At 46.8% G+C, this 18,566-nt stretch overlaps 1 protein-coding gene across 1 annotated transcript; it reads right to left on the bottom strand.

Moving 5' to 3' along the window:
- Window positions 1-2,700: 2,700 nt before the first annotated feature.
- Window positions 2,701-16,672, bottom strand: LOC144103779 (venom metalloproteinase BumaMPs1-like). The gene is made up of 14 exons (XM_077636433.1): window positions 16,595-16,672; window positions 14,195-14,385; window positions 13,688-13,783; window positions 12,343-12,475; window positions 11,069-11,104; window positions 10,757-10,875; window positions 9,244-9,315; window positions 9,060-9,190; window positions 8,763-8,812; window positions 7,440-7,548; window positions 7,029-7,169; window positions 5,275-5,425; window positions 4,390-4,515; window positions 2,701-3,180 (listed from the first exon to the last, which is right to left on the bottom strand). Exons 1-14 carry the CDS (start codon window positions 16,650-16,652, stop codon window positions 3,154-3,156), a joined length of 1,440 nt encoding a protein of 479 aa, XP_077492559.1. The 5' UTR covers window positions 16,653-16,672; the 3' UTR covers window positions 2,701-3,153.
- Between the last annotated feature and the right edge of the window lie 1,894 nt (window positions 16,673-18,566).

Here is an 18,566-nt window from a genome sequence, read left to right as displayed (position 1 = left end):
ACGCCGGGTACTCACCGGTTTTTTATTGGTTACAAGACTTCCCCCGGCCTGGTGCTCGGCTCTTCTAGGGTGAGATGTTTGGGAAAAGGGTCTCGGACCAAACCGTTGCCTTGACGGATCAGAGGTAAGCTCCGCCGTCAAGCAACCCTAAATCCGCCTCGTGCGGTAGAAGCCCACTTGTGGCCGCTCTTTACTCCTGTGTGCTATCCCATCCCTTCCTTCTACCTGCGCTGCCACTGAAGTCAAGTCCTTTCCAGACGCACCGCCCATCCCATAGAAACATTCATTAGAGTAAAGGTGTGAAAGTGACCATCGAAGGTAAGCCCAATTGCTATCGCAGCTTCCTCGCATCAGGTTTTATTAACGCCTTGTCAATATTTTGCCGTTCTTTCAATGTTTACCGTGATTGACGAATTCACTGCGCCATTCACAGTTAAAGGGAAGCTGAAACGGTTTTCAATTTGCATGAAACGCTGCGGTTGGGAAGAAGGGACTTTGAAAATCATGTGTGTAAATTTTTTCTCGATTCTGTTCGCAAAATGAGCCGCAATCGCTTGTTAAAAACCCGCCGCCGACACGCCCTCTTCGCTTCCGGAAGCGCCGAATGGGGGGACGGATCTGACGGAAGTGACGTCATTCACGGGTAGTCTGCCGGCCGTCCTGCTTTGCTTGCTGCTTTTTGGCCCGCACTTTGGTGAACGACGGATACATAATTGGCAAAACGCAGTTCTTAAGGCAGCTGAAGCAACGCGCTACGCAGCAACACATTCGATGCTGGCCGGATATCCCCGTAGATGACGTCATGACGATCCCGGCCATTCGCGGCGTTCGCTCGGCGCCCTGAGACGCTGGTGCCCGTTTTCTTCCAAAAAACAGCCTTTTGCGTTTATTTCTGCCCTTTTCGAATGCGATATTCTTTTTCAGCGGACTGTACATTATAAAATGCCGCATGGAACTCAATTTTTTCGAAAAGTGTTTCAGCTTCCCTTTAAAAGCGTCAGAACTGTGATGGATGTGCATAACATCTTCCACGAAGCGAAAGCAGTACGGGCAGGCAACACGCAACAGGTCTGCCCCAGCAGAAGATAGAAAAGCGCGTCCGTATCCAACCTCTATGGGTTGCACGTGGCGGAGTGGTGTCCGCGGGATTTGGGATCCTCTGTTTGTACTGTTTCCTTGTAAGCGTTGCTGACTATAAAACTCGATTCTCCGCTGCCGCAACATGTGTAGAAAATAGCATCACCTCGATGACGTTGGGTTTCAACTCGCATATTTGTTTTATTGAAAGCACGAGAATGAGCTGCAAAGGGATATTAGGCCACATTAAAAGGCCAAGGCCGTCTATAATTAGAGCCCCAGTTTTCGCCTTTTCACATATGTATCCCGAACACTGCATGACTCTATCTGGACATTAGAGACTGTTAATCCCTTGCAAAAATTTCCTTAGGCAGTCTATAGACTGTCCATAGACTTCTGTCTATAAAGTCAATAGACTCTCTGTAGACCAACCCTAGAGAACAGTTTATAGGCAATACAAATCCTATAGACAATCTATAGATTTATGGCCATACACTTTCAGTAGACTTTTGTCTATAGATAGTCTATGAATAGACAAAAATGTCTATAGAAAGTAAATAGATCTATAACAAGCCTGTAGACTGTCTACAGACCATTTTTACAGGGGAATAGTGAAGACGCAGGCGTAGTTGAACCGTTTACTTCGACGAAATCAGTACAACAACTCTCAGGCAGCCCGAACAGCGCTTCTTATAATATATATACGATAACAGCCACCTGAGCAACGCACGGGGCTCATCACATGGCGATCGCGGCAGCCGACACCGCAGCGCGCGGTCGAGTCGTGCGCAGCAGTAACATAAACACTCGTCGCATCTGGCGTTGGCTGCACGAGTACAGCGACCTTAGCTGAACGAATCAATATTCTTTCCTTGCAGCGGTGCCTGCGCGTTTGCCTCGAAACGCTCCTGAGTAATATGATAGCGCGTATACAATAGATATGGAGCCCGCTTTTCGGTGAATACTAATAACTGGCCGCTCCGAAAAGCAGACCAGTCAGGATGGCGTGTCTACTAGACCTGCATCGGAAAACTCAAGGTCGAGCGGTATAACTTTAATAGGTGCGCCAGAAGCGTGTTTGGCTAAAGTGTGACGGCAACAGTGCGTCACCTTCCTGCTACCCTTTGAAGCTTAGCTACAGAATCGAAACAGAAATCCGCGCTGTGAGTATTTGTATATATGTATACTGTCCCGTCTATGCATAGACAAGCCAGATCTCGAAAGCTTTGGGTTAGCTTTAACACATGGTAGCTTGCGTCTTTTGACGCAAAATAAGGGAAATAAACAATGGTACATTCTTGTAAAATCGCTTTTGCTTAAGACAGGCTACGAACAGGGAGTGTGTAAATCACTAAATCCAAATAACGATTATCATTCAACTGTGCGGACATATTTTTCAAAGCAGGGAATTGTGTGAATGAATGGATGGATGGATGGAAGCAATTTTATTAGACGAAAAAAACTCTTCCAAGGTGGTTCTCTACTGGATCAGGAGTCCACGCGCTTGTGCCTTCACATAAAGCCCGATCCACCAGCCATTTCTGGCCGGCGGGCTGAGCGGTCCGTAAAGCAGACTCCCAGGAAGAATGAGAGCGATTGTAAATGATGTTAGCAAGCTGGCCGGTAAAATAAATTTTATTGTAAAAACAAACAGTTGAAGCGCAAAAAATGCATGCAGGTGAGCAAATTTGGAGGAGACAGTTCAGCTTCGCCTTAAGGGTGTGACGGGATAGAGTCAATGGGTTAAGGCCCACGTATGTGGAATTGAGCATTCTCGAATTTAAAATCATTGGTGCAGCGGTTAAGCGATGCACTACTGCCCTGCGATGGCAGGTGCTGCCTCTTGTGGGGTTCTGAGACACAACTCACGGTCACGTAACCTAGGTGGCCCAAATGCCCCCTACGTTGCTGCTGTGTGGATTTCCCGCGGATTTTTTGGTCACGGCGAACGACGACGACGATGGCGTTTTTTTTGCTTAACTCTTTCGCGTTAAAATACATCTTGAGCAGCAGTGTTGTAATGGAATGCGACCAGCGCAGGTAGATGCTTTTGCATGACACAGTAGTGATCCTTGGTCATTCGCAGACGCTATTCCTGCATACCTGGAAGAAGGGAAGGATGAGCAGTTTAGTTACTTCCCCTGGTAAGTCTTTTCCCGTGGGGCTGCATAGACGCAGAATAATCGAACGGTCAACTGAACCTTGGAAAATTTGTAGTAATACAGTTTTAGTGAGATGTTTAGGGGAATCCCCCAAGGCAGAGTAATTTGTAATAAGGAAGTAATTACTAATTGGCATCCACCCAAGCGCAGTCATACTACAGAGGAAATATATTCAGGTTTCTCAGAAACTTAGTAGTTAAAGGAAAATTCGTCCTGGTCCGGGGTTTGAACCCGGGACCACAACTTCACCGGAGTAGTCACTCTACCAACTGAGCTAACCGGGACGGCAAGCTTATGGTAGGGCGAGAGCGAATTGATCAACAACTCGAAGTGGGGACAGTGTTGGTCAGTTGTTTAGGGGAATCGCCCAAGGTTATTGCTTTAATAGCGGGAGCTGTGAAACCTCTCAGTATCACGAGGTTCTGCGGCGTCAGCTTCAGTGATGAGGTTTTGCCACTCGTACCTTCCTCCACCTCACCCACTCAGCTATATTCCTCCTAAGCTCGTAATTTCTGTCTGGCCAGAGCTAACTTCGTCCGCATCATGTAGAGTTGTATTCAACCCCCCCTCCACTATTACCACCACAATCCCTCAATATTATATCTAACCAGCAGTGGGAGGCTGCCCTGCGCAGTCAAGCGCCTGATCTCCAGGACAAGATCCTGGATTGGGCCCAGGGGGTAACGGAGGCCTACTCCTCATAAGACCCCCTCTCTTTCCCGCTTCCCCCTTCCCTTTTGGGATATGTAACGTTGATACTCGCTCACTACCTCTACTATCTTTTGTGCTCGTGACTGTGTCCAGACCCAATGCACCTGCTGCGACACTAACCACAGGTGTCGCAGCAGGAAATTTGCTTCGCCATACTTTACATCCTTTGAATGATGCGCTGGTGCACTGAAAAGCGCATCGGTACGTCAGTTGCCTCGTCATGTTGCTAGCCTCAGACATGTTGACGTTTTTACCTTCATCGACAAGTTGCAAGCTACAATCATCGACCATCATCGATGAGAAACTGCAAATTAGTTATCATAATCGCAATTCGAACACAACGCCTTTCATGGTAGTTTTATGGGCAGTGCCATGTACAGTATGAGCCCAATCACGCTTACTGCATGTCATGAGTAAGCCAAGCAGTGGGTATACTGACCTTCTTTGGGTCGGATTTGCTGCAAGGTGTCCCGTCCATCGCAAAAGCCGTGACATTTTTGGCCTTCTTGCCATTTTCGGGTCCCAACAAGCAACGAAATCGACATTGACTTAGATCTGACTCCTCCTGTCAAAGAGAAAAGAAAGAACATGGAAGTAACGCTTAGCGGGTGAGCATAATGTATGACAGTAATGCTTATTCCTTACTAAAGCGCACAGACACTGTGACTGCTGGCTGCGATGGTCCGCTAAGCGAACTTGGTAGCGCGCCAAGACGCTGTGTGACCAATAGCCGCACGGCGTGTTTATGAAAAGTTCATTGCTCTCACACCATAGCTAACGCTCAAACAGCCGCGTTGCACACTCGTAACCATGCTTTGAGATTTTTTTTGCTTCTTTATCTGATGAAAGGTGCGTGCTCGGTAAACAGTCCAAGAGAGCTTGCTTGGTATCCGACTCCACGCATTGTGGCCTGCAGGCCGGATTTCCCAGCTAAGTGCTTCTGTTCAGCGAGCAGAACCCATGAGACAGGGATCGGAACGTCTTGCGTACAGAAACCCGGAAGGAAAGAAATTTCAATGTACGAGTGAAAGTGCGACTTGCTCGTAGCTGCGGTATTTACTTCGGTACTAGTAGATGGGACTTAAAAAAGCCGTAAAGGCAACACAGCTAGTTGGTATAGTGATAAATAGAAAAACTCCCAGCGCTAAAGACACGAGCTTACTGCCTGTTCAGTTGTTTCATGCCTGCAAGTCCATATTTTTTGCGTTGTGCGTTCCTGGGAACGTTAAAGACGACGTGTCTGCTTGATGAACCTTGTTTGGGCTTTAAACGCAACTCAGGTGCTTTTCTCACTCAGGTGAATAACAGCTTCAAATCCTCTTACCTTAATGTAGGTGACATTCTTGAATGACGGGTGATATAGTCTGCAGTAGGCGGCCCCTTCCATCACATCTCCCGCCAGCATCACCGCCTTGTTTGGCATCGCGAGGGCGCCGCAGGTCGCGCGCCGCTTCAGGCAGCGAGAGTAAGGCCACCTTTGCGAAGACAAGAGCCGGACTGAGTGTGCTGCAGAGTGCTGCGGTGTAGCGACTTTATATAGCTAGGTTGCCCGTAGTCGTAATGGTGCACGCGTTATTAGCATGCAGTTTCGCAGAGTACGCAATGTCACTGCACGGCTGTGTGGCGCCTGTTCGGCCCAACAGGGGAGCCTTGGTCTTATTGATGTGTGGCCGGATCTTTCGTGTGCCGCTGATGTGCATTAATACGACGGGCGCGGTTAGTTTAATAGGTTACCACTGTATGCTGTATCACGAACTGACAGCGAAGGAATGGATGCTTGAAGCATGAAATGCTTTTAACTCGTACTGTCGTCGCGCCGCGGGTGACCTTATGACGCCGGAACAGAGGGACAGCTAGGAGGCGAACCTAAGCGAACTTGCGCGAAACTTTCCGTCGGCCTCCTCGGGCCGACGTGCAACAGGAGCAGCGCTTGCATCAACACCGTCTTCCTAGTCCCGTGACGGGCGAAGCCAGCGTGCGGCTGGAAGGAGCCTACGCCCTATCCCGCACACACAGCGGCGCAGGCGCGTGTTGCAAAATCTGCGCGCCTACGGGCAGCCGCAGCCAGCGCGGTGGTCTCGTGCGGAGTCATGGCGCCACCCTTCGGTGCGGCGGGGTACCCGTTGTAAACACTGAGGGAGGCGGAAAGTAGTGGTCCTTTGCGTTGCAGTCCACCGCTAGAGTAGCGCTGCGGACGGTTGGTTGTGTTTGGCCGAGGCGAGACCTTGCAACGAGGTTCAGTCTCTAAAGTGTGCCACACCGGTACTGAAAACCGTTTCATGGTTATGCCCACTCGCGGCCATGAGAGAGAGTGCATATCCTATTTCGTTTCTATGATTCATGTTGGAGATGCAGAGCTAAATACGAGTAATTTGTTGTCTATTAAATTAACAGAATCAATTCCTATCGAGGGAAGGCGCAGCCAAAGGCGACGCACAGCCACTTGGGAAGGTCAAATTAGTAAATCTGCGAGACCACGGCTGGCACAGAACTGCGCTATCGGGTGATCATTGGGAGGAAAATTTGTTGGGCAGTGGACGCAGTATAGATGATTAAGGTGAGGCTTTTCCTGACATTATAAATCCGTTATTCGTCAGATCAGTCACTGCTGTGAAAATTTGGTTCGTCCTTTTCACGGTGTAAATGAGCACGTTGGCCAGAAAAAAGGTGATAACTGATACACTGGTGCAACGAAGATGGCAGTTGGCGTCGATATATAAAACCCCTCTAAAAAAGTTATTTTGCAGGTTATGTCAGCCCTCCAAGCTGTGCATCGCACATTTCTCGGAAGAGGATGCGAGTATTAGAAAAACAAGGAAGCGCGACATTTCAAAACTCTTAGTATTCTGGCCCGCGAAAAGATAACGTGCATAATTGCGCGCTATTGGAACAGAATTTCCAGAATTGAAATATGCGCGTTGAGCGCGCGTGTGGTCTTGGTGTTATCACAGAAGCAATATTCGAGTGGAATTCCTGACATTCAGTGCGCGCATTTTTCACCTTTCCCTTACCAATGCAATGTCTCACCGAACAGCGAGCTTTTCCGAGGAGTAAACATTGTCCCGCCAGAAGCCTTACGTGACAAAGTCAGCGATCATCCTCTTGCTGCACTCCGAAAAGGTCAGCTCGCGCTCTCCTTTGGTGTACTTGCTCATCATGTATCCGTCCTTCGTTGAACAATTCTCTGCTTTCTTATCGCCGTCGTGGTGAGCCCCCAGACTGCAAGAAAAGTTATTCATTGTCGCCAGCAGCAGTTGGACAGAGTTGAAACTGTACTACATTTACTCGTTAGCAAATTATAGCTCACTGAAACTAAAAATGAACCTTTCGTTGTGCTGCATCCCCCACGGCTCAGGTAACTGTGCAGCGCAAAAACTCGTATATATCTTTTTTCGCATCAAGTGCTTTCGAACGACGAGTAGATAAATTCAATGGTAAATGCTGAGGCATTTATTCTAAAGGTTTCTTGTTGCATGTGAATGTACTTACAGATGTCCAATTTCGTGGGTAGCTGTGTTTATTCCTGAGAATGTGCCAGGCCTGTCTTCAGCAATCGAGACTCTCCCTGGCCTGCAAGCTTTTCCAAGGTAAGCGATTCCTGCGTGTTGCACACCGGTTTTTTCAGTAGTAATTGACGGTTTGCTCAATTTTGAGTAGTTTCAGAGGAGCGGAGGGGTTATATAGAAGTGGCCATTAGAATTAACAATAAGGGACCATGTCCTAAACCATGCGCTCATATATAGTTTAAACCACACGAAGGAAAATTTGAAGCGTGTAGCAGCACCCCTAGCCACGAGTGGTATTTGAACAAATTTAATTAAAGGTGCGGAAATTCTATTATTATAAGTGCTATTCTATTATAAGTGCAATCGCGCCTCCCCTACTGGAAACGAAGAAACACTCTTTGTCCATGAGAACGTGCGCATACACCCTATACCGGCATGCACATAACGTTGTTGCCAGTTTCAATTAGGGAGCGCGTGAGAAATGTTAGATGGCAATTGCGTGCTATACTTTTGCCCGCAGTTGTACAAGCACATTCCTCGCCTTTCCTAACAACGTTTAAACTTTTGTATAAAAAAAATGTTTACTGTGTGAGAGATTCTAATTTGCAACATCTCAGTTTTGAAAACAGTGCAGCTGTGGTAGAGCAACGCGCCTGTAATAAGGAATTGCCGGATTTGACTCATTGTATTGCTAAACTGGTTGTTTGTAGAATATACATGCTCCCTAGCCTGGTTCTCGCTTCTTGAGAGGTACGGATATTTAAAAGCTGGGAGTAACACTGTCGTGAGGAGGGGTGCACCTCTGGCCGCTCGTGGCGCTCATATCCTTCTTGCAGCTATAGGTACTAGTTAGTGGTGGTGCAATTAACCAGTTGATGCATACTTCACGATGTCTGTGAAGTATTCCCTGCGAGGCGAACTCCTGGGAAATTTCGAAGAGCGAAAGCAACGTTAAGTGTTAGTTAGGTTAGCTGTGAGGTACTGCCGCGAGAATATATGAGCACCGCTTCTTGTGGCGTACAAGGGCTGTCTGACGGTAACAAACGATATGCGCACGGAGCGAAAGGCAAACTTTTTAAGGAAGAAGAGATATATCACATGTTTCTGTGGCGACTGTCTTACACATGAGCACTGGTATCTTGCGACTTCGCAGTGATAGCTTCTGTTCAGTTCTGCAAGTAATCTGCTGCTGCTTCGATCTCATGCAAAATGTCCTCGGTAAATACTGTATACATGCCTAAATGTCTCAGAGACGCTGCAACAAACCACATCTCTCAACGGTTGAACGTGTACAAAATAGACGTACCTGCCAAAGTTGAGCTTTTTCCTCCTGGAATCAGTTTTATCATCTCTCGCCTCGAAAGAATGAACAGAGGACGCCAGTTACGCACCCGCACGCGCAGATATGCACACATTCAAAATAAAAGTTTATTGCAAATATTTGTAGTTTTAGTTCGAGCGAAAGGATTGGAAATCCGTTTGAGCACCTTGTTTTTGTGCCTAATTGAATGCCGGGTGGAGGCTGATGTAAGTTAGCACTTGATTCCCGATATTCACCAATTATCGTATATATTCCACATTGCCAAAGAAGAGATATCCTTACCCCGTTGCCATGAGGACTATGTCTGCATTCTTCATGTAGTTGTCTTTGTCAAAGTACTTTTCTAACTTGTTCAGGCTGCTACCACCGATAAGATCACCATCCTCGTACAGGTCTACATAAGATTCGTTGGCCTGGAAAGATAGCTTAATTATCAGGAGGCAATGGCCATCATTGTCCAACTTACCGTAAAGCTTCCTTGGATCGCAATCACGATTACCGCAATAGGAGGGTCGAGCTGGGCTAGGCGAAGGCTCACCTGCGAATTAGATGTAACACATAAGACTGACCTTGCATTTCGCGCCTCTTTAGAACTTCCTTCTCTTTACCGACGTCGGTTTCCTATTGCGGAAAGAACGCTGCGGCACCTGCGACAGCGACATCTGCTGAATACCGCGACCTTTCGCGATGACAGTAAGGCGCAAGCATGATCTTGTTCCGGGAACAAAGAGTAACCATGAGTTACTGGTATAAAGCGCAGGCACACTCCTAGGTCGTAACCGGCAGGTCCTAGACACATTTGACCGCAATTATTCATTCCACAGTGCTTGTATCAAAGCTAGATGTGAAACGGTTGTTGTTTGATTTCGCTCAGGAACCCTGACTTTCTCTACAGTCTTCCTGCGTTTGGTTGAGCATGAGATTAACCTTAGCTACTGGCCGGTCTAGCCTTGCGGTACACTTCCAGCAACTTCTCTGGCGTAGCGGCACCTTAGATACGTATATGTCGCGTACATACCATGAACATTTCTGGTAACACTTCCGGTTCCTAATCCTGCTCTTTCGCCCCTCTTATAGGAAGCTATAAACGCTTATTTGCTCTTTGCTGATGAATGGCAAGAACTTGGTCAAGGCCCATCATTAGGGATGCAACCCTCGCATATCAGTGCTGTCAGAATAAGCGCAGGTCTAGGATACTTCTTATACGGCTTATTGCAGGTAACTGAGAATCTTGTATGGGTTGTGGTGTGTTGTATAAAGGACTCTCTATATAGCTGGAGTGCGCGCCCGTGGTTCATTTATTTGTGTGGTGATGCATTTAAATCAATGCTCCAGGGCTGCGCTGAAGGTAAATTGCTGAATGCTCGGTAAGTGAAGAGTTAGATAGTTTTGAGTGAGCGTCAACAACCGACATGACTAAACGAGTACACACTAGGTCACGTAGAAACACCATGCGAGGACATATGGTATTATGAATATAGAAATAGATGATGCAGTAAAAAGTAGTCTGCCAAGACATAAAGAGGGCATAAGCAGAAAATAAAGCACTGATTCAAGCCCTGTGTGTGTGTGTTATAAAACGCTAAATTAAATGCCAATGATAAATGTTATTGTCTTAATGGCTGGCAAGAGAGTCAATGAAGTCATTTGTGATGAAACCTGTATAGGACCACAGTAAGTTGTCGCGCTAAAAAAATGCATTTTTGTACACAGCAAACCTGACTGGCAAACCTTTCCAAACCATCCTTAGCCGCCTAATACACGAGGAAGTTGGAATTGAGCTGGACGTGAATCAAAAGTTATGACGAGAACAACGGGCTCAAAATAACCAGTAAGGACGGCACATTGACAACTGCCGATTTTACGTATTGTTCACTCAGGCCTTCAATGCGGTAGAAAGATTGTTCTCTGTATGTCTTCCAACGAGCTGAAATCACTGCCTCAAAATACACTGCACACATCGCTAATGCTGTACTCACCGAATGCATAAACACTGTAGCATATGCGACCCGGTCCTCCGTTTGGTTGTTGAAATAGACGGTGTGATAATAGTCGCTCATGAAGTACACCTCCAGCGCATAATTGGCAGCTGTCGCACCTGCAAAAACAAGAAGGCAATATTTCAAACAAAAAGTTTCGTCATGTCTAGTTTGCTCAGAATACCTTTAGTGGCCGAAAAAAAAATCAGACGTCCGCGGCCGTTGACACAAATGAAAACAGCTCTAGTTCAGTACCAATCGGCACCTTATCTCCATTATCGGCGGCATCTTTAATATTCAAAATTTGCTCACCTCCTTTGCGAGCTTCAGCTTCTGGAGGTTCGTTTTCTGAAACAAAAACGTGTTTATATTTATGAACAAAGAAGTTAGGACGGATCAGCGGGTTTTCACTGGTGTTGTTTTTAGAAAAAAAAATGTCTGCTCTTTGCTTAAAGCAGCATTGGAGGAAGCTTCCTCGAACTTTAAGTTTTGGTAAAAATCGCTTGTGTGGCTCTTCCTGGCTGTGTTCATTATTTGTTCGACAGAAAAAGATACATTCATTACTAAGAAATTTGTGTTTAAAGATTTTATCGCTACTCGATTGAAACTCATGATGTCTACGCGAGAAAAGACTCCGTAATCGTCGTCTTCAAGTGAATGGTGATGCAACTTAGCCTCCGAGAACCACGATTTTTTGTTATGTCGATGCACGCAGTTTGTTTCGGAAAAAGCTTAACGCCTGCGATGCCCGTTTTTCATTTTTTTTTGGTTTCTAGCTTATAAAGGCGTTGTTTTCAGTGAATGTGAAGTCTTTTTTTGTTAGAACGCAATAATCTATCAATACGCGTCAACTTCAGTTTGTCTTAAATTCCCCTTTAATGAGCTCTGCCTCTCTTGCTGCTTTAAGCGTCATTTCTGCGAATCATGAATTAAGTAGCTATTTATGAACAATAAAAGGAAAACTTTTTAATTGTCTGGAAACATGCCCGCTAATTTAAAAATCCTAAGCTAAGAACTCTCCTCCGCTAACAAATCAGAAATCGGTTGGTTAAAGGACAATAAAGTGATCTTGCTTGAGATATTTATCTACGCGGCACGCAGTCATTTTTGATCAATAACGCCTGAAAACGAGTGATAATTAAGAGCAATGAGTGACACCAGAAGTACTAGGATATTTAACGGATGCATCGGTTATTTAGGAATGCAAGAAGGACAGATTGTTCAAGCACGCCGTGAGTGTAAACACTATCACGTAATATGTGACCAGAAAGTTGATGTTTGCCAATTGAGATGTAGTTGAAGTACTCCATGATTACATGCACCAATGATGCTTTGAAAAACATTAACCTGCATTGCCTCCTCACTCTGTGAAATGTACCAGTGATTTTGAATTGATTTCAGTATGAAAGAAAGACAAAGCCCCTTGAAACCTGATATGAACGCGGTAAAAGAAGGAAATTCCGTGAGTCGAAAGGCCAAACGCCTTTTTCTTTCTCTCAGGTTTTGACCCGGAACATCAGTGATTTCGTTTTTTTTTCATTGACTGTGCAGAAAATAAATACGGAAGAGCAAAAAATCATACTTACGGGCTATGTCTTCAGTCCCACAGCTTCCGGACCTACGGGCAAGCCTCGATATTCTGTGAGGCTGCCTCCCCGATGACGATCTTTCCACGCTGGATAGTGGCTCAATTTTATGGGTGAAATTCATCAGTCCTCTCTGAAGAATTGCAATATTTTCTGGTGTCTTGTGCAATATAGCATAGCTCTCATGCAAAGTAAAGGATCTTTATATATAAAGGGGCATTTCACGAGACCTGAGCGATAGTTTTCTTTAACAATTTTTCTTCTCTCCTTTGCTCAGATTAGATTAAAGTAGCCACATTGTTACCCGCATAGACGAAAACCTGTGTTTCTTGCTGAAAACTTACCTAATTGGTTTTAGTAGTTGGGACACTAAGCCTTTGGGCTTTGTTCTTTGTCGATAACAGTGCGCAGAAACTCGGGAAAGAAGTAACTGGAAAAGGTAGGCCCTGTTGTGCTTTAAATTGCTCATTACTGTGCTGTTTTGCATCTAGTTTTGGTTCCGGCTTCTACAGGCTCTGAGGTAGAATGCGAGTAACAGTGCTCAGAGAAAAGCAACGCATCCTGTCTTGTAGCGGTCTCGCTATTGACTTGCGACTTCAAGCCTCGCTTAAAGCCTTACAAACGGTCTCCTACTCCTTGCCATGATGGTGTGCCCAAATCTGCGTTGCCACGATGGCTACCAACTAACGAGAGCGGCTGCATTCTTGTGCTGCTCCAAGCTGTTTCACGAGCTCCTTTAAAGGGCGAAACAAAGGCAGTAAACAAACTAAAAGGCTCTAAGATTGGAACTTTATTTGGAGGAATGGTACCATTTTGACGATGTGCAATTTTATATTTAAAGCTGGCGGTTCAGCATTGCTACGCACAAAATATTATGCGATAGCACTGTGGGCCACCCAAATTTGGGGGGGGGGGGAGATTTGAGGGTGGTTCAAATCTATTCTGGTGGATGAACTCAATTTTCGAACTTTCGGGGGTGGGTCAAGCGAATTTTGGTGGTGCCCTAGGTCGGTTCCGAGCGTGTGTCAACTCATCCAATTTTCGGAGGTGGGTCAATTTCATTTTGAGACTAGGTTGAGCCTGTCTTCCACACGAGCACACCCACATTCATCGGCAGTCAAGTTCGGCGCAGGTGACTTTAAGGTCAAGTTTGGGGCAGTCGGCGTGAAATTACGTTTTTCAAAAAGCGCCCGCGCTGTGTACCGCATTTTACTTTCAGACTCGGCGCTGCTGCTCTGAAAATAATATTACGCGAATATTATTCCCGCAAATAGGCACTAGTTATGCTTTCTATTTTAGCTCAAGTTGCGTGTAATGCCCACGTTAAACAATTAGGCTTACTCACAATGACGTATCCAGAGCGTCCTTGAGGTTGCAAGAGCAGCGAAGCTTGCTTGCTTCTGTCCTCGAACAGGTGCCTCTCATAGTACGCACCCCCGATCTAGAAAGAAGCCGATATTCGAAACATTAGTGAAGGCCGCGAAAAATTCTTGCTTCACTTAGCAGCTAATTATAGCAGATGCAGAATCAAGAGCTGTCGCCTTCGCGCTTCCTTCACGCCTTATATAGACTAAAGTCAGTACTTCCTTGAATACAGAAGCCGCGAAAGATCATGAATGGAGCCGGGTAACACAGACTGAAATGAAAACTTGCGAAGGCATTGTAACTGTATGTCGTTTAACTCAGTTTGCTTCGTATGCTTTGTCCTAGCGGACCAAAAGAAGATCAATGAGAAACTTATTCTCCTCGGGTGGCTCTCCTAGCTCATAGAATTTCACTTATTGAAGGACGTGACAGCGAACTGCGTAAGTGGTAGGAAAGGGTTAACCAGAGGAAGATGGAATTTACTCACACGGCGTTCAACAACTCCCTCTTCCGTTACGTCTCGAAGTAAGACACTGTCGGCTAGAACTGAAGCTTTTCTCAAGTTAAGCGTGTATCCATCCTTGATGTACACCACCTTCTCAGAGCTGTCTTGCCGGCTTTCGAAAACTTCGGGGTAGACTACCATAAAGTCCTGGACAATCTCTGGGTCGCCCAAAACTGAAAAGAAGACAAGGCAACGAATATACATTTCCGTGGTGCTTCCAGAGGTCCACGGACATAAAATTCATTGCAAAAAAGAACTGTTCCGGACCATCACTCAAGAATTATCACAATGCACAGCAGCATTTGCTTTTTTTATGTTAATGACGCTGCGTAGGTGTCTGTGGAAGGACTGAATCCCCTAAATAATCTAATAGAAGGCGCCTTATCCTTTCTCCTCCTGCGTGTCCACTCACTCTCTCCTTTTTGTACAATGGCTTCGCCTAAGGAGCGCTGGCCTGGCAGCCGCTCTCGCAGCGATCACGTTGCATTGTATCGCATTGGTGCTTAAATGCACTGCTCGCGTTGTTTGTAACGGGGGGGGGGGGGGGGGCGAAGAGGAAGCAACAAAACAAAAGAGAAAAAAGCGCGAAAACACGTGACAGCGTTCGGCCAATGGGAGGGTCGAGCATCAAGGGGATGCGCCGGGAATGAGTCGGGCGGCATTCTTCAAAAGTTGGCGTTTGGCGTTCTTTTTAGTTCATTGAGAGGCTTTAGCAAGCACTTTCTTACAACACAGCCGATAAAATAAAATCAATGTAAGCACCATGCTGCGTAATTCCGGAAGCTCGGTGATAGCAGTATTGGCTGTCCGCGCTGGTGACGCTTGTGATAGATTTTGGCGACACTTACTGTACCAGCGCAGTGATGCGATGCAGCTGCTGTTGAGTTACCGTGTTAGACAGCATGGCTCAAACGTTTTCAGTTTTTATCTGCGAAATGTGTGGGTCAGATATGCGGAAGTTATCGGGCAGGGTTCCCGACGCGTGCTTCCCGTGCTTAGCCCGCCGCACGTTTGCGGGGCTCGCGCCTACGCGCAACGTCCGAGTGTCATTCGGAAGCGTCTGACGAGTTCCACCCGATGACGGCGAAGGTTGCACGAGGCATGACACACGGGTTGCGTGCACTGAATGATGACGTGACCTTGGGTGATCGCGCTCCAACCAGAGGATGACGAAGTAAGGCGAGGCCTGAGTGCACGGCCGCGACTGTGGCTTGGCCAATTCCCCGCAGTGCGTACGTGCCAATAACTTCTTGAGAACGACTACTATTCGCTTTCCCTGTAGCTTGGACTTCCTGCCCCCGCTGTACAAGCCGTTGTTAGAACGACAGACACAGACCAAGCATTCCTCGGCGAACCCCCCTATAAGAGCTATTAGCTGTAAAGGCATCATATTCGCATCTTATTTACAAAGAAAACGGCGAGAAATACGGAGACAAAAGAGAAACATATACGACAGGACCAGCGCCCTCTTTTGCCGCCGCGGTGGCTGAGTGGTTATGGCGCTCGGCTGCCGGCCCGAAAGACGCGGGTTCGATCCCGGCCGCGGCGGTCGAATTTAGATGGAGGCGAAATTCTTGAGGCCCGTGTGCTGTGCGATGTCAGTGCACGTAAAAGAACCCCAGGTGGTCGAAATTTCCGGAGCCCTTCACTACGGCGTCTCTCATAGCCTGAGTAGCTTTGGGACGTTAAACACCCATAAATCAAATCAATCTTTTGTCCTCGTATTTCGCGCCGTTTTTTTTTGTGAATGATGAACAAACTAGCCCAACCTAAACTTCGTATCGTATGTTTCAGCCACCTTTGCTCACCAATATTGAGCAATGGTGGACACCCAGACAACCGGAAAACTGGACTCGCCCAAGTCCGCAGTGATAATGTCGTTTCCTCATCGAAACGAACGAGTGCTCGCAACAATGGCAGTTGAACCTGTACGTCTGTTGATACACGCTGGTTAGAGCGTACGAGCTTGGACTCTTCACTTCGCGGTGACACGCGAACCACGTTTGCAGGCTGAGTATTCGAAACTGGGTTTGCCCCCGAAAGGGCGCAGCGGCGTTTGCGGAGCTTCCTCCAAGCGCACACCCCTGAGGAAGCCGGCCGTCTGGCGGAGGTGGCTTGTACCCATTTATACCGGTGGGTGTCCGGCGGTGGGTTGCTTACAATAAGCTCACCGTTGCTCACAGTAAGCTTGCAATATACTATAACCATCATAATGGCTGCTTGAGATGTAACGTGACGCTATTAATTTTTTGAGTTTGATTTCGGGGAAAAACATAAGGGCATGGGCGTAGTGTTTCCACCGCAAGCATGAACGAGGACAACAATGCACCCTGCTGCCTGGTTGATTGTCCGGCGACGAGAAGCTACGACTCAGTTACTTACCGAATGTGGGCGACATAAATTGCGTCCATACAAAGGACACGACAAAAGTCATTTCCATCTCGGGCTCCGACAGAAATGAGCCGTACTTTCCACTTTTTTGTAGGTGCGCGGCAGGTTTTGCTCGGTGTCGTTTGCCCGGTATACTTTGACCCAGCGCCCAAGGGCTGCTCACCTTTTGCCGCAGTTAATGTCATCGCACTCTCTTAGGTTGTTCAACTGTCTTTACTGTGTCGGTCACTATTTCCGCAGCAAACATATTCGAAACCGCTTAACAAGCCTTTGCATTTCAGCAAGGAGTACACTGAACTTATATTTAAAAGGTGTGTCCAGATGTTGTCTGCGAATCACCTTGAGATCTTGGTTAGTCCTGTCCAAAGTTGAATTTATTTATTCATTAGTACACCAAAGGACCTAGTAAAGGGTACTAGAGGGGTGCATGGATGGGGTTCTGAGAACATGATTCCGTGACAGATTTTCTGGGGGATGATGGGCTGGATTGAAGAACGGCGGCAGTGGGGAAATCATTCCATTTCCTTGCAGTGAGAACAAAAAAGTTATGACAGATGGGCAGATGTCATGGCACTGGGAGCGCAGAGAGTCTTCTTGTTGTTCATTGCGGCTGGAGATGCAGTAGGTGGGCTGATGAGTACTCGTGGAATGGACGTTGTTAGAATTTATGAAAAAGGCATAGTCTTGCAGCTTTGCGCCCGATTGCTAGGATTGCAATACGTTTTAGTCCTATGACACTCACAGAATTGGAATAGGCCGGGCAGATGACCCTTGCAGCGTCGTTTTGTATTGATTGCAGTTTAGTAGAAAAGTGAACCCTCAACTGGAACATAAGGTGCGAGATGTCAAATTACAAAATGCGTACATAGGCTCACTATACAGGAATGTGGTTCTGCGAAGAACCAGTTTTGTTCAGCTAGTGTTTATTAGATACATTTAATATTAATCTCAATTCATACCCGAATCACTGCGGACTAAAACAGTGTCGCCCATCATGAAGACAGGAGAGGGATTGATTCGTGGCAAACCAAAAGCCACAAGTACTGGCTTACCTTAGATATTAATATTATTCCCTGCGGCCAGAAAGACAACTTTCTGGATGCCGAAAAGTTCGTATTGCTTCTACTTTTTGTCACCTGCGGAATTTGAGCAAAATCACCGCGGAAAAGAAAAGGCCGGGTGTCAGCGACTCATCGTCAGCGCAGTGTCTGCAGTTTCCGGCCGTTGCTCCAGGCACTGTCAAAGATTAACAGCCGCAGCTGCTGAACTGGGATTTCTCATGCGGTCGCTGAGCTGCTGCAGCTGCCAGCCGTCCTGGTTAGTTAAGTTGTTAGAGAGACTGCCCCGGACAGGTGGTGGTCCTGGGTTCGATCCCCAGACCAGGACGAATTTTTCGTGAAATACGAAGGTTCTTGAGGGAAAGCTGAGTAACTTATCTTTGTAGTCTTATGGGTGTGCTCGAGCGCATGGTGATAAGTAATTACTACATTTTACATTTCCGCTCCACATTGGTGGATTTCGCTAAACTACGAATTGCGGTAGGAAAACCATCTCTTGTGTAGCAAGGGCGTTTGGGCGGCTTTCCTGGCACACATGTCGAGAGCACACACTCGTTTCACATTACTTTTACTGTTGTTTTATTGAAAAGGTTTTTGCGGGCTATTTGGTTGTGTCCAGGGAAGTTAACGCTGCGCAAGCAGTGCAAGGACAAGAGATCAAAGAAAGAAAACTGGCCGAGAGTTGCCGCGTCAGCACCATGTTACAAGCGAGGTGCGTGTTTGTAAAAGGCACTTTTTTCGTCTTTCAAGCGATTCAAACATGCCTCATTGTCAACACCCTTGTAGAGAAAGCGAAACGCGCCTCGCCACTGCCCGCCATACAACACCACTGTCACTGCCTGAAGCGATAGTGTCAACTCTTGCTTCTAACCTCGGTATGCGGATATATTCGGCAGTGGCTGTGG

The sequence above is a fragment of the Amblyomma americanum genome, chromosome 9 (assembly GCF_052857255.1).
Source record: "Amblyomma americanum isolate KBUSLIRL-KWMA chromosome 9, ASM5285725v1, whole genome shotgun sequence".
Taxonomy (NCBI): Eukaryota; Metazoa; Arthropoda; class Arachnida; order Ixodida; family Ixodidae; genus Amblyomma; species Amblyomma americanum.
This window is presented reverse-complemented; position numbering and strand designations above follow the sequence as displayed.